The following is a 15,410-nucleotide window of genomic DNA, read 5'->3' as shown; positions in this document are numbered from 1 at the left end:
AGCTGACAGACGTCGAATGCAAGATGCGAGGTTGACAGAGTAGCCTAAATAGACTGTGGAATGGAGTCGTTGCGCACTGGGCTAAGTCCGAATATTCAGCAACTGCGCATGCTCTCATCAATCTGAATAATGAAAAATAATGTATAAGACTGTCTTACATGGTGTCTCCCTAACCGAAATCCTCTTATTATCAGGAGATTACGGCAAAGTCACGTAGTGTCTCCCCCCCACCCTCTCAATGAAACGGCAAAGTACAGATACCATAGCTTTAGGTGACTGTGACTGCAGTCTATCCAGATATGACAACAACATTTTAATATCAATGTAATTCACCAATAAAAAGGATGGAAGTATAACACATGAAACCATATCACAGGACAGAAAGTAGTAGAAAATTTAATTCCATTTTACAACATAACTATACAATTGAGACAATTGAGTTTTATTATCGGTCTCCTCTTCACATGATTAATCCAGCATTTTTAAAAAAACAAAACACATTCACACACGTTCACGCATCCTAACTACAATCTCACATGATAGCGGGGGACAAACATCAAAACCATAATTATTTTAACACAATTATCTGTACATGGTTACTTCCTCCATTGAGAATTCATAATCCAGGAGAAAAGGCTCATCAAAACAGAAAAAAAGACATTTACAGTTCACAGGTTTTCACCACTGTGGTTATTTAGACTTCCTTCGCTTAGCCTGGGTAGGACTGGCACCTGTTTCTGTGAGAAGAAGAGAGAGAAAGAGGGATCGATTGATAAGTGCTATATACATCGAATACATCATCATCTATTAACATCCCCCGCGATCGATGGAGAGGTATTAGATAGGACGGTAAAAGCTCATGAGTTGGCCACCATAAGTCTCACTCACAGCATGCTCCAAGAATGGATTCTAAAAGGTGTGATTTGTGCGTTCTTCTTGAGTTCACTCTCAATAAAAATTGACGTTTCAGTGAGTATGTGTAGCCTACTTTTGTTGTGTCGAGTGTTAATATTTATATTAGGCTACTACTCAAATCAAACCGTATTTGTCACGTACATTGTAATCAGCAGTTATTGACAAAAGTTAAATGCTCTACTGAAACTCAGGGAGTATCATTTCACAACAGTTGACAACAATCAATACATAAATCAACAATACAATACAGTAATAATAAAACAGTGACAGTAGTAGTGCATAAGGGTGTAGTGTAAGTAGCAGCAGTAATGACTGTAATAGTAACAACAGTAATACAGTGTATGTAGCAGCAATAATTACTATACTAACACTATAGTATATATAAATACTACTACTTGTGTGTGTGAGTGTTTACCTTTTGCGGCAATACTGGCTCCAGGCCTGGCCGGCCGTTTCCTCTGGCCCGTCTCTGGCTCCTCCTCTACCTCCTTATCAGCCCGGGAGCTCCGTCTGCTAGGACCCTTCGGCTTCTCCACGGCGCCCCTGATAGCGTCAGACAGGAAGAGATGGACAGAACAAGGGGAGAGAGAGAGGAAGAGAGAACGTTAAAGGAGAGGTTAGTAACGATACCAAAAGGAGGAGTAACTCTGTACTTAGTGCAAGTTGGAATACCGCTTCGGAGGAGGCTGTTTTTCCTCGTCTACCATAGATACTGTCCGTCTTCATCACAAACGTATCCGATAAAATAAGAGTCAACTCAGTTGTTGCTTTGTGTCTGGACAGCGCGCTGTGGTGACCCGCACGCAGCCCCGGGTATACCTGGCCTTCAGCACCCTGGACAGCGGCCGCATAGATTAACTCATTGACTGCCAAAGACGCCAATTGGCGTCTTATAGAATAGTAACGTTGACTGCCAAAGACGCCAATTGGCGTCTTATATTAAAAAAAAAAAAATCCGCGGGGATCGCGTTATTGACATGTTCTACACCTAGCGAGTGAATTTCAGACTTGGGTGTAATGTATTTCGGTCCCAGATGGGGGCAGTAGTTCGATAAAAGCCTGGAGAAGGAAGTGGCTTGCTGTGGGTTGTAGTAATGGCGAAACGGATCAGGGTATGTGCCAAACGCGGCGCGGAGCATTGCGGCGCGGAGCATTGGCGACTCTTCAAACAGTTCAGAGTCGGATGATACAGAAAAAGTGCAGAAAAAAAAATAAAAAATAAAATTCTGCAGAAAAAGCTCGTTTTCTCTGTTTATTGGTCAAAATCAGGTGTTTTTCCCTATGTTCTACGGCCGATTTCTAAACACTCAAAGAGGCTAGAAACAAACTTTCTTTTTCTGATGAAAGAAGAGAGTCTAAAGTTTTGGTAGATATGTTCAATGTTTATGTAGTCCGAAAAGTCAATATTTGGTGGGTCTTCAAAGTTCAGCGAAAATGCCCCAAAAGTCTGGCAGTGTGGAGCTCTCCGCTCTGAACATGGCTGGCAGTCAAAGAGTTAAGGGGCCGCGTCATTAACGGAGTCTACGCCCAACACACCCGGCTGGTACACATCACTCCATCAGGTCGAGGGCTCGTTAAGGGAATGCGGAGCACCTGCGACGCGAACGGGTGGAGGAATGAAAAGCGGAGGCGGAGGCGTCAGAAGGGAAGCGAGAGGCTACGCGACGACACGCGTATGGGTGAGGGCCGTGGTACGGCGGTTAATGACAATGCCTGGTGGAACTAATTGTATGTCTTCTTCCCGACAGTAAAGAGAGAGCCGGGAGTAGGGAGAGCGCGAGCCCGCCTGCCGATAGCGGAGCGACCAGCCCCTCTGCCCAAATAACCCCCGGAGCTCGGAGACGGGACACCGGAGTGTCCCCCCGAGTGGAATTAAGTCCACCCTTTTGCCCTCCCCTAGAGACACCTTAAGTTCCACCGTTAGCCGCCCGGAGGCGAGTTTTAGTTGGACCTTTTCTGCTTTCTCCGTAACTCTTCTTTTTTCCTAAATAAATACGTCCAGTGGGCGGTTTTGAAACTTTAGCGCTGTGTTGTCTCCTGTCTGGGTGGTGTGTTTACCGGGTCTACGTGGTGGTCACCACAGCGCGCACACACACACACACGTAAATACATACCTTGGGACTAAGTTGACGGGCGTCTTTCTTTTCTTTGCCCATCTGTGATAGAAGTGGAAAAACAGCGGTAAACTAAACTGTAATGCTGAACAAACATTGGTTTTAGTCCTGGTTTTGTTATGATATTGTTATAAGATAATCAACAGTTTCATTAATTATATACGTTGTATGTTGTATTACTTCATATGTTGTAAGAATCTTACCCCTGCTCGGTTACAGTGGATACCTCTTCTGCAAGAGATGAAAACATAGACAAAACAGTTAGTCATACCATCTAGGTTTGGGTTATAGCCTAGGTTATGTAATGGAGTAATATATCCTAGCGATATCCCATCATGTGAATGATCCATTTTCTCCATTGAGAGAGCCATGGTAAAGCTACTTCCAACATTGTGACAAAGAGAAGCATCACAATACTAACCGGCCTTCTCACTGGCAGCAGGCTCCTCTGGCCGGGGAGGTTCAGGTTGGACTGGCACTAGGAGGAACAACAGAGGTTAGAGTCAGTCACACATCAGACATGGGAGAGGCACAGAGTTACTCTGCAGCAGATGCCCCAAATCCACCTGGCCATCCCGGTGTTGACTAGCACTCAGACTTGCTCAACCACGTTCCCAAGGTTGCAAAGTGATGATCAATTGATATTAGGGGTGGGCATCGACGATCGATAATTGATCGATAAGGATCTTGGTCGATCACAAAATAAAACATTTGGTCGATCACAAAAAAAAAAAAAAAAAAAATTTGTTTGTTTTGTGATCGACCAAATGTTTTATTTTGTGATCGACCAAGATCCTTATCGATCAATTATCGATCGTCGATGCCCACCCCTAATTGATATGTTGATGTTGTACCTGGGGCGGTTTGAGTGTTCTCCGCAGGTACTGTGGTCTCAGGTGGGGCCGGCTGGCTGGGAGGCTCCATGACTGAAGGGGGGGCAGGCTGGTCAGGCTGTGCCCCTGTAGGGTTAGGGGCTGCTGGGGAGGACATGGCTGGGGAGACCTCAGGAGGATTGGGGGGTCCAGGGACGGCAGCAACGTGAGTGGTAGAAGGGGACGGACTTTGGACCAGGGCCGGGGGAGGGAGAGGGGTGGCAGGAGGAGGGGTGGCGGTAGAGACAGTGGCAGGGGCTGGGGTTGAAACAGGGGTAGGGGAAGGAGAAGAGGCCGGTGCAGAAGCCTGGTGAGCAACTTGAAAAGGGGGTGGGGCAGCAGCTTGAATAGGGGGTGGGCAGGGGGCTGGGACCGGGGGTGGGGTGGTGACTTTTGGAGCAGCAGCAGTAGTCTGGGATACAGAGACTGGAGCCTCTGTCTGGGCGACAGGGACAGGAGGAGCAGGAGGGGAGGCCTGAGGGGGCACAGCCCCAGCAGCAGGCCCAGGCTGGGCAGTCCCCTCCTGAAGCACAGCAGGGCGTTCCTCTGGGCTCTGCTGGGGGTCTGGTGGACTGGTCACAGGAGCACTAGCCTGGGCAGGCTTGCTCTTGGCCTGGGCAGCGGAGGTCGGGGAGAGCGGGCTCTTTCGAGAGGTGGGTGGGGCTCCTGGGCTGGAACAGGGAGGGGGGGACGCCAAGGGCTGCTGGAAGGGGGACAGCGTTGAGGGAGAGGGGTTGGGACGCGGTGAAGGTTGCCCCATAGTGGGGCTGGGTTTCTGAGTAGGGGGCACCTCACACAGGGTTTCCGTTTTGGGAACACTGGGACTTTGCTGCTGGGGTGAAGGGAGGGGGCCACCTGGGGCTGGGGACGACCGGCTAGTGGCTATCTGGACCTGCCCGACCACTGTCCGGGTAGGTTGAGTGCTGGCCACACTGACCTCAGAGGGCTGGGTGGAGACTGGGGCTTGAGCTAAGGTGGGCTGGAGGTTAGTGGCGGACACCTGGATGGGCCCTACCATCACCGGCTGGGACACAACAGTGGTGTTGGGCACCACAGAAGCTGCCGGGACCTGGAAGATGGGATTGATGAACACTGGGGTGGTGGTGATGAACTGGTGTGGGCGGGGGGTGGGGGTCTGCTGCCTCACGTCCTGAGGCCTGATGTTTTTATTGGGGAGGGCCACCATGGTGGACACAATGGTCGGGGGTGCCTGGGGGCTGGGAGAGGAGGTGGAGCTGATGGGGTTGGAGGTGACAAACACAGTTATCTGGTTGGGGGAGGTGGACGATGCAGGTATCTGTAGAACTGTGGGGATGCTGGCCAGGGCTTTGGGGCTAGGGTTGGGGTTAGGGTTAGGTTTAGGACTAGTGGTAGGGTTGGGGTTAGGGACTGCACTAGGGCTGATGTTGGACTTGGGACCGCTCTGAGTGATTGTGGCTTGGTTGGGGCCAACACTGAGGCTGACATTGGGACTCGAGGTGGGGTGAAGGATAGAGGCAGGGCTGGGGGTAGGGTTTGGGTTTGGCTTGGCACTAGGGTTGATACTGGGGCCGATGTTAGGATTAGGGTTAAGATTCAGGCTAGCGGTGGGGTTTAGGCTGGGGCATGTGTTGGTATTAAGATTGGGGCTTGCATTAGACTGTAAATTAGGACTGCTAGCGAGGTTTGAGAGTTTGGGGCTGGGGATCGAAGCGGGCTTGGGTTTGGGTTCTGGTTCAGTCACAGCAGTGGTGACAACCACAGGAACTCCCACATCTGAACTCTGAGCAGCGCTGGGGAGGCTCAGCTGCCTCTCTGGGTTTACAGGAGGTTTAGGGCTCTCCTTGCCGACAGCATCCCCAGCAGGAGCACTCTGAGTGGGCCTCGGAGGCACGCCGGGGGCGCCCGAGTGATCCAGCAGTTGGTTGAGAGAGGTTGGAGTGTCCTTGAGAGCAGGTACAGCCTCTGACTCTTGCTGAGGATCTGTCTGTGGGCGCTGTCTCTCTACTGCTCCAGCCTGCTCCAACCCAGCTTTAGCCTCCTGAGGGGTGGGAACGCGAGGGCTAGCCATCCGGGGTGCAGATAGCTCCCTTAGAGGCTGGGGCTGGGGCATCTGGCGCTGGTCCACACCCACCATCCCCTGCCCTTCCCAGGCCACCTCAGCCGGGTTACCCTGCATCCCCTGGAAGGGATTCTGGATCTGTTGGGCATCAAGGCCCACCCCCATTGCTGGGGGCATAGACACCGGGCTAGGGGGCACAGGGGTGGTGCTCAGCATCATGGTCTGTCCCTGTGGGATGACCATCTGCTGCTGGTGATGAGGGGAGGTGAGGGCGATCTTCGCGGCCTTCTGCCTTCCCGGACTCGGAGTGGTAGCTTTGCGGCTGGAGGCTGGACTGGACCGCCGGCTGTTGCTGGGACTAGCCCTCTTGGCTTGCCCGCCCCCGGACTGCTTGTCCTGTTTCCCGCCTGCGTTTGTCGCTACACCGCCTGTGGGGAAAGGCTGCTGGCCATTGCCGTTGTTAGCACCGCCGCTGCCGTTGTTGTTACTGCCGGGCAGAGTTAAGCTAGGAGGGGCCTGCCCTATGGCTTTCAGAGTGGTCGGGTTCAGCCCCTGCTGGTCAAACCCCCGGCTCTGGTTTGGCTGCCTGGGGGGCAGAGGGATGTTGATCTTGGGGGGGAACAGGCCCGCGATGGAGGCGTTGAGCCTCTCAGGGGAGAGGTTGATCTCTGAGGGCTCAGTGCTGGGCGGACGGTTGGTGGGGGTGAGGGGGTGGTGGTAGGGCCTGGGGCTGGCCCGGTTAGGGGTTTTGGGCCTGGAGCTCTGGGAGGTGGTGGGGACGTTGGGGAAGTGGAGGCCCGGCATGGGGCCACCCTGCTGGGGCTGAGGGGTGAGCTGCTGCTGGGGACTGGCTCCAGAGTGCTGGGGCATGGGTGAGGGGCCATGGCCCTGCTTCATCATATGAGTGTTGGGGCCCTGGTTCACCACCATCTGTTGGGCCCCGTTCCCCGGCTGCATGCCCATCTCTGGACCCCCGGGTCTGTCCTGCAGGGTGTGGCCCACTCCGGAGGGCTCCTCAGACACTGTGCCCTGGGGCCCCTGCCCTGCCTCGGGGTGGGACATCCTCCTAGCACTCCCAGCCAGCTGGATAGATAGAGACAGAGAGATGGTACATTTTAAATAGCCAAAAATTACATAGACAACAAAATTACATTCAATATGCAGTGGGGGAAAAAGTATTCAACACATTAGGTTTGAATTTTTGATTGACAATTTGAATTCCACCAGTACCATGTGAAGAAACACAGAACCATACCATGATGCTTCCACCTCTGAACTATTTTTAGGATCATATGCCAAACATGGCAACGCGTGGTATTGTTGCCAAAAAGTTAGATTTTTGTCTTATGTGACCAGACTACATTCTTCCAGTAATCTATAGGCTTCTCCAAATGTTCTGTAGAAAACGTTAAAAGAGCTTCAACGTGCATTTTCTTCAGTAATGGGAGTCTTCCTTCGTGAATGAAGACTGCGGCTCTTGGGCTACTCTTCTGACTAACTTTCTGACTGGCCGGTCAGAAATCTTGCAAGGAACTTAGGTGTGTGGCCGGTTGACGGGCGAGTGATGTTCCTTCCACTTGCGGATAATGGCCCCAATGGTGCTTATAGGAACATTTAGGAGTTGATAAATCCACCAGTAACCAGTGCCATTACTATGCAACATTGTGTTGCAAAGGTCTTGGGAGAGCTCTTTGCCTCTACCCATCATGAGATGTTTCTTGCCGGAGAGCTTGGTGACAAACGATTTGTTTACTTGCATTCAGAGGCGAAGTACTTACCCACCAACATGCACTAACCCAGCTGATTCTAATTAGCACAGGTAGGGGTAACTCATTTGTGGCATAAGCTGGTTTAGTGCTTTTTCTAACTGTGTTCAATAGTTTTTTTTTCTGTGTCATTCCACTTTATTGCGCATAGCTTTTTTTATGGATTGGAATGTTACAATTTATTTAGCTGTGTAGTTTTATTGACTTAATACCAATGTCTGGTCTAAATTTCATGTGAATAGCTGCAATAGAAATATGTTGAATAAAAAAAATGTAATACCCATTTCCCCCCACTGTATTTTTTTGGTCATCAAGGAATATTATATATATATAAACGGGTTGTAAAATTGTCTCTTAACCCAACATGCAATAAATAACAACAAGACAGTAACTCCAACCTGGGGGTTGACCATGAGAGACAGCCCTCTAGGTTTGTCAGGGGAAGGGGGCACGCCTCCATGCCCCTGCAGGTTGATCATCACGGGCATGTTGCCCTGCTGGGAGACTGGGAGCCTCTGGGCCTCCGCGGGGTTCACCATGCCCCGGGGAGGGTGCTGCCCGCCTGGGGGGATGGGCATCCGGTTCTTAGCCTGCTCCTGCTGCATCTTCAGCATCATCATCATTTGCTGTTAAAAACAGAACATCACTGAATTAAAATGTTCCATAATGAAACAGATTAGTCAAATGTTAGTGAGGTGAACTGCCTAAAGAGAAGTGCTTGACAGTAGATGGTACCTGTTGTTGTTGTTGTTGAAGATGTGGCAGCGGCGGCTGCGGTTGTTGTTGTTGTTGTTGTTGTTGCTGCTGCTGCAGCTGGTGGGGATGCATTTGAGGCTGGCCTTGGGGTTGACTCTGAGGCCCCGTCACTCCCTGCTGCCCTGGGGGCACCTGGAGCCCCTGCATCTGCATCTGCTGCATTTGCTGCTGCTGTTGCATTTGTTGTTGTTGTTGTATCTGCTGTTGTTGCATTTGCTGCTGCTGTTGTATTTGTTGCTGTTGCATTTGCTGTTGTTGCATGTGCTGCATTTGCTGCTGCTGCTGTTGTTGATGCTGCTGCTGTTGAATGAACTGCATGGGCACTTGCTGTAGGACTCTCTGATCTCCAGGCTGGCCAGGGAATCCTAAGACGGGAAAAACAAAGAGGCTCAGGCACTGCCACAGACAGTCGCAATGACAGTAGATAGCGATAGCAGGCCGCTAAATGAATATCCAGGGTCTGAGCAGCCAGAGACATTACCTGAAGGCCTGTTGGTGAAATCAGAGAGTTTGGGGCCAGAGGTGTCCATCCCCACGCCCTGCTCCCCAACCTGCCCTGGCAGCTCAGAGTCCTCCAAGCCAGCAGCCACATCCAGACCTCTGAGGTACGGAATAAAAACTCGACATTTAAAAACCACCATTAAGACAATAAGACATTTCAATGTTACTACGACGACGTACAGGAGAAACAAAACCCTTACCCGAGCCCCTCCACCGGCTGCTGTCCCTCCCCGACTTTGGGCTTCTTCTTCCGCGGTGGTTTCTTTTTCTTGGGTTTGGCTTGGTTAGGTCCCCCGGGCCCTTGCTTCCCCCCTGGCCCAAACTGGCTGGCCGAGATGTCGCTCTGGAGTAGGTTAACCAATAACGGACTGGTCAATGTCACATCCTTGTTCACTGGGAACCCCCCAGCCTGCCCACACGGCCCCCCCATGGGCATCTGACCCGCAAACTGGGGGTTAAAGTTCATGCCATGACCTGGGAAGTGCCCGTTGCCCACCTGCATGTGCTGGGGACCTCCCATCATGCCCTGCTGCTGCTGCTGTTGGGCCTGTATGTCAGGGAGCATCTGTTGGACCCCCATGTCGCTTGTACCGCCACTGGGGTCCCCTAGAGGATGGGGGTGCTGCTGAGCTACCTGCTGTTGTTGTAGCATCGCCTGTTGTTGTTTCTGCTGCTGCTGCAGCTGTAACTGCTGCTGGACCAGAGGGTGTCCACTGGGGAGCCTCATCTGCTGTCCATGCATGCCTAGAGCTTGGTTGGGGTTACCGCTGATGGGAACCTGTTGGGGCTGCTGCTGCTGGCTCATCTGTTGATGCTGTTGTTGCTGTAGTTGTTGTTGTTGCTGCTGTTGTTGTAGCTGATGCTGCTGCTGTAACTGTTGCTGTTGTAGTTGAACCATTTGCTGTTGCTGTTGATGCTGCTGCGGAGTCATCTGCTGTTGCCCTACCTGAGCCTGGAACTGAGCCAGGTTGCCCTGCACGTTCGGAGAGGGACCGCGCATCATCTGCCCCGGCATGACCCCAGCTTGAACCTTACCCCCAAATGCCTGTTTGTTCCCCTGCATCTGATTGGCTACCATCTGTTCCATCATAGAGTTCTGTTGTTGTTGTTGTTGTTGCTGCTGTTGTTGTTGCTGTTGTTGTTGTTGCTGCTGTTGTTGCTGCTGCAGGAGCATTGCTTGATGCCCCTGCCCTCCAACCATCTGACCCTGCCCTCCAACCATCTGACCCTGCCCATGCATCACCCCCTGGGCCTGCTGGGGCATCATCTGCTTGGGTGGAGTCATCCCTCCTCTCTGCCCAGGGTTGAGGGGCCTGGAGAGGACAGTCTGCCCCCCACCCTGGACCATCTGGCTGGGTGAGGAGGCCACAGGCTGAGGCTGGTGCTGTAGGCCCATCATCTGAGTCTGGAGGCCGGGTTGGGGCTGGCCCATAATTGGCCCAGCGGTGGTGCCTATGGCCTGGCCTGGCATGCCACTGTGGAGGCCCATTACATTAGGCTGGGTGTGAGGGGGACACTGCATGGTGTTGGGGGTTGAGGCCAAGGACTGAGCTCCTGGAATTAGTTAAATTGCACAATGTGGTGGGTTGTTAGAGGACAACACGTTCAGAAAATGATCAGAACTACACACAAACAATGGCACAAAAACATAAAGAATTAAATTCTGTTCCGAGGAAGAAATCTTTGTGAACAGTTAGTTAAGTCGTTCCTAAGACTTTTGTACCTGTGTGCGTCATGGCCTGGCTGCTCTGGAGCTGCTGATTGGCTCCTCCACCTGGTGTACCTGGGGCACTAGCGGTCACCTGACCCGGGACAAACGTCTGGTTTCCTGGGACATTAGGGAAGCCCATGGGCAAACGCTTGGGAATGCCTGCGATCAAACATACCAAAAAATAACTAAATACATTCAGAAAATATCTCCTATTTACCAAAACCTACCAGAGAGGGGTCAGACACTAAGCAGGCCTACTATTTTGGCACTATTCCAAGAATCAAGTACACACGCGCACACGCGCACACACCACACACACACTCACTGTGAGGAAAGAGGAAATCATGTCTACTATCTATATCCCAATAAAGCAAAAATGCCCTAAAAATGTATTTAAAAAAATAAAATAAAAGTGCATACCTCCCATTCCACCCTGATGAACCTGAGGTCCAGGCTGCCCGTGCTGGGACATTCCCATGAACCCCTGCTGCATGCTACCTTGCTGTCCCAGGACTGCTCTACCAGGAGAGCCCACCCCTTGAGGGAAACCCTGTGGGGTCGTAGGTCGTGGGCCTAGCTGAGCCTGACCCTGACCCATCATCGGAGGTGTCCCAGGTGAGCCCTGCTGAAACGGGGACGGGGAGGAACCAGGGGACTTGGCCGTGAGGCTGCCCTGCGGCCCAGACGAGGGAGGTAGAGGTGGAGGCGGTCTGGGGGGTCCTACCACCACGCCTGGCCCTCCCTGGAGGCCTTTAGGCTGTGGGGCTGCAAACTGCCCAACCCCTGGCTGCTGCTGTTGCAACTGCCCCTGCCCCATGGCGTTGAACACCTGCCCAGCCTGCTGGCTACCAAACGGGTACGGGGGAGGAGGGTGGCTCGGGGTCTGGACCGTGGCTAGGGAGGGGGGCCGCGGGCCCATCTGGGCCTGAGGTGGAGCCTTCCTCCAGGCTGGGCCACCGGGTTGGGCAGGCGGGGGTTGGAGGACCCCCGAGGGCAGCTGGTTCCAACCGGAGGGAACAGGCATGGGGCCGGAGGGGTTGAAGGGCGGTCTGGGGCCCAGCTGCTGGGAGAGCTGGGCCTGTTGCTGGGCCTGCTGTTGTTGTTGTTGTTGGTGCTGCTGCTGCTGGAGTTGCTGCTGCTGGAGCTGCTGGAGGGCAGCCGGGTTGAGCTGTCTCCCAGCCTGCAGAGCCTGCATGTGGTGGGCAGCCTGGGGGGGCAGAGGGCCTGGGCCATGTGGACCAGCCTGGGGGTGCTGGAGCTGCTGCTGCTGCTGCTGCTGCTGAACCGACAGCATTGGGTCCATTGCATCTGAGGAGACAGGACAAGGCATCATCTCACCAGCATGACTATCCCCCAGTACAACTGAAAAGAACAAAACGAAATGGATCGACAGACACCAAATAGATTCCTAGGCCCTAAGCCTAAACAAAGTGTTCCTACCTGTCTGTGAGGGAGGTCTGGGGGCTCTGGGGTGCATCTGCCCGCTGCCGCCTGGTACCATGGCCTGAGCTGCCATACTGGGGCCAGGGGGAACCATAGACGGATTGTTCATCCTCATGCCTCCTAGAAGATATTTGAGCTTGTTTGTTTGTTTCTATGCATCATCACGACATCCTGATGCAATGAAACTGTACACAGCAGATACAGCTTGATTCAGAAAGGGAATAATTCATAATAATGTGTTCACGTGAGAAGTTATAGAGTAACTAGAGCAGGGGTAGGTGTCCGTGGTCCGAGATTAGCCACGGCAGTGTTTCCCATACATAGACGAGACTGTGGCGTGCCACCATAGTCTAATTTGTCCCACCATAGTCTCATTTTTACTGTTGTTTTTTTGTTTTGTTAGCGCATTCTTCAGCGCTGCTTACATGGTTACGGAAAGTGTTCAAGCAGGTTCGCGGAAAGGCCGGAGCACGGGCGTTTTGACCCCCCCACACATGCACACACATTTTTTAAAATGATATTTATAAATGTGGTGACCCACCACAGTCTCTCAAAATCCTGTTGGAAACACTGCAGTGTGCGGTGTGAAAATGATCAACTCAGCCATTCGTCTATCTGAGGATGTGTCATACCTGGGCCTGGTTGCCCTGGGAAGCCTACGTCCATCCTTATCTGACCAGGTGCTCCGATTGGTCCATTCACTCTGACCTCCTGGCCTCTGTTTTGCACCATGGCGACATTGATGGCGCCTTCGCCTGAGCACAACAAACAACGCATTTTCACAATTAGTAGGAAAAAAGAGTCAACTCATTCAGGGCGGAGGGTGAATAAAGTTGTTTAAATTATTCACCAAAGATTTATACGTTATGATGCTTCATGTTGTAGCCCATCAAAGAATATTTTTTGTACTGCTAAGTAAAAAAGTATTTCTAGTAAAATACCACATAAAACACTTGGCACTCTGGGTGGTGAATGTTCCATAATTATTTGGCAGTTTGTAAGTTAAAAAAGTTACGCAGGCGACCTATATTTTTTTTCCCTTGCTTCAGAGGGTTGTGCTGTTTGTACCTTCGATCTGCACAGAGAGTATGCCCAGGTCTCTGAGCTGCTGCTGGTTGTTCTGGGCCAGCAGTCGCAGGCGCTCGGCAGCATCGCGGGGAATGTTAAAGGTGACGCGCACGCTGTTCCATGGCTCCACGTGCTGTGGCTGCAGCCTCTCCGAGTCTGAGAGAGAGAGAGAGATAGAGAGAGAGAGAGAGAGAGAGAGAGAGAGAGAGAGAGAGATAGAGAGAGAGAGAGAGATAGAGAGAGAGAGAGAGATAGAGAGAGAGAGAGAGAGAGAGATAGAGAGATAGAGAGATAGAGAGATAGAGAGATAGAGAGATAGAGAGATAGAGAGATAGAGAGATAGAGAGATAGAGAGATAGAGAGATAGATAGAGATAGAGATAGAGAGAGAGAGAGAGAGAGAGAGAGAGAGAGAGAGAGAGAGAGAGAGAGAGAGAGAGAGAGAGAGGAAGAAGTGGATTAGAGAATAAGGGAGAAAGGATAGAAAAATAATAATATGAAGGAGGGGGAGCAATGTCTGACATCTTGGCTATCATGATACTTGATTTAAACATTTAAAAAGGCCATCTACCACCAGTCTGTCACCTCCTATAGGCCAATACTAACCTAAGTCAAGCATGTTTGGTATCCCATTCAGGACGCTGTCAAGTTTCTCTTGGAAATCCTCATCATCCATGCTTCCTTGAAAAGCGACAAAGATAGTGGAATCTCTGTCTCCCTCCAGCCGGTGTGAAACACCCTCACCGCTGGGACCGTCCGAATCCTCTCCAGCATCCTCTCCCACTCCGGAGTCCTGGTCGGAGTCGGGATCAGGACCAGTTTCCGGGAACTCTGTCCGTTGGGACAGCTGTGATGGGGTGTGTTGGTGTGCCATCCTCCCCTTACACAGGAGCGGCGTGGCAAATACTTTAACCGTTTATGCTGCGCAACCAGGGGAGAGAGGAGACATTCTGTAAGCTTCAATATGGCAGCATATTAATAATAAAACTGATGTGGTTCAAAAGGATACGTCTTTCTTGCTGACCGACTCACTAATGACGAGGTCTTTTGCAAAACCATGTCTAGAGATTTCAAGCTGGGTTCCGTTTCATACAATTTGAAGATGTAAAACACAGATGAGTGTGGAATAGTTTGTTACTGCCAGTTTCATCATTATGTCTTAACCTCTTCTGCTGAAGGCCCTATTTGACTCATTTCCACCTAAAAATCAGACCCAAACTAAACTGCTTAACATTAGAAATGTGATGATCAGATGCAAAAGAAGGATGCCATTTGATAAGATAACACCTTGAAGTTTTGTATGGATATGCTCAGATCATAGTTCAGAATAACATACTACACATGACAAGCAGAGAAAATCAATACTCAAATTAAAGCAGAATCTGGGGGCCAATTATGGGCCAGTCCGGCTTAATACGGAGGCAGGTTATTAAACATTTTCAATCAGACTCTAATTCAAAGAAAAGCGTGTCACGCAGTGAAAAGTGACAGGAACATCAAATATACATCAAGACATTTAGCTAGAAAACGATGGTTACAGCTGACCCGAGTTTATATAACGTACTTTAATCGTCTCAAACAGTCATCAGAACATCTCTAGATGGCTAACGGTCTCTAGGTCGTTGGATCCAAAACAGTTCCTTGTCAAACTGGTCATCACTTCATCATGACATGTCAGGACAGGAGCAATAATCCACAGCTAGCTTACTACTGCACTAGCTAGATCATAATACACACCATGGAGCTCACATAAACACAATTATACATACCCAAAACAACAAGCGTTTCATGCATTACAATCTGCACAGTATTCCCGAGCTAAGCAAACGTCAGCTACGTTAAGCTATAGTAGGATTTGGAGGCCTTGGGGGTGGGGGGGTTGCCATTTCCTTAATGAACGCGTTAGCTGGCTAGCTTAGGATACGAACTAGACCTTGAAAGACAAAACTAGCTGACTGGCTTAGTGACTGGAGGAGTGGAACCGTTGGTGCCTTCACTCGGTCGAATCGCAAACTCCGTGTCGGTGTTGGACATTGCTCAGGTCAGAACATAATGACAGGACTTTAGTCTAATGTGTTAGCTTACAACCAACACAGGCCTTTACCGCTAGGTTTGGTTAGCGACAGGACAGGCTATCGAGCTCTACGTTGAAATATACCGGTTAGCTTAGCCTGCTAACGTCAGGCTACTAGCTCATTATTTGCATAATGAAGTGATTTCATCA

General features: G+C 50.9%; 1 protein-coding gene across 1 annotated transcript; it reads right to left on the bottom strand.

The window, feature by feature from the left end:
• Positions 1 to 370: 370 nt before the first annotated feature.
• On the bottom strand, positions 371 to 14,060 carry ncoa6 (nuclear receptor coactivator 6; the record flags this gene model as incomplete). The annotated part of the gene is made up of 16 exons (XM_080533983.1): positions 371 to 737; positions 1,331 to 1,458; positions 3,030 to 3,071; positions 3,233 to 3,260; positions 3,451 to 3,507; positions 3,884 to 7,025; positions 8,107 to 8,334; positions 8,444 to 8,829; positions 8,946 to 9,064; positions 9,166 to 10,519; positions 10,689 to 10,835; positions 11,097 to 11,984; positions 12,117 to 12,239; positions 12,752 to 12,874; positions 13,188 to 13,343; positions 13,793 to 14,060. The coding sequence occupies 16 exons, from the start codon at positions 14,058 to 14,060 to the stop codon at positions 691 to 693; spliced, it is 7,236 nt and encodes a 2,411-aa protein (XP_080390109.1). The 3' UTR covers positions 371 to 690.
• Positions 14,061 to 15,410: the final 1,350 nt, after the last annotated feature.

The sequence above is a fragment of the Nansenia antarctica genome, assembly GCF_963989245.1.
Source record: "Nansenia antarctica genome assembly, chromosome: 6".
NCBI classification, from domain to species: domain Eukaryota; kingdom Metazoa; phylum Chordata; class Actinopteri; order Argentiniformes; family Microstomatidae; genus Nansenia; species Nansenia antarctica.
This window is presented reverse-complemented; position numbering and strand designations above follow the sequence as displayed.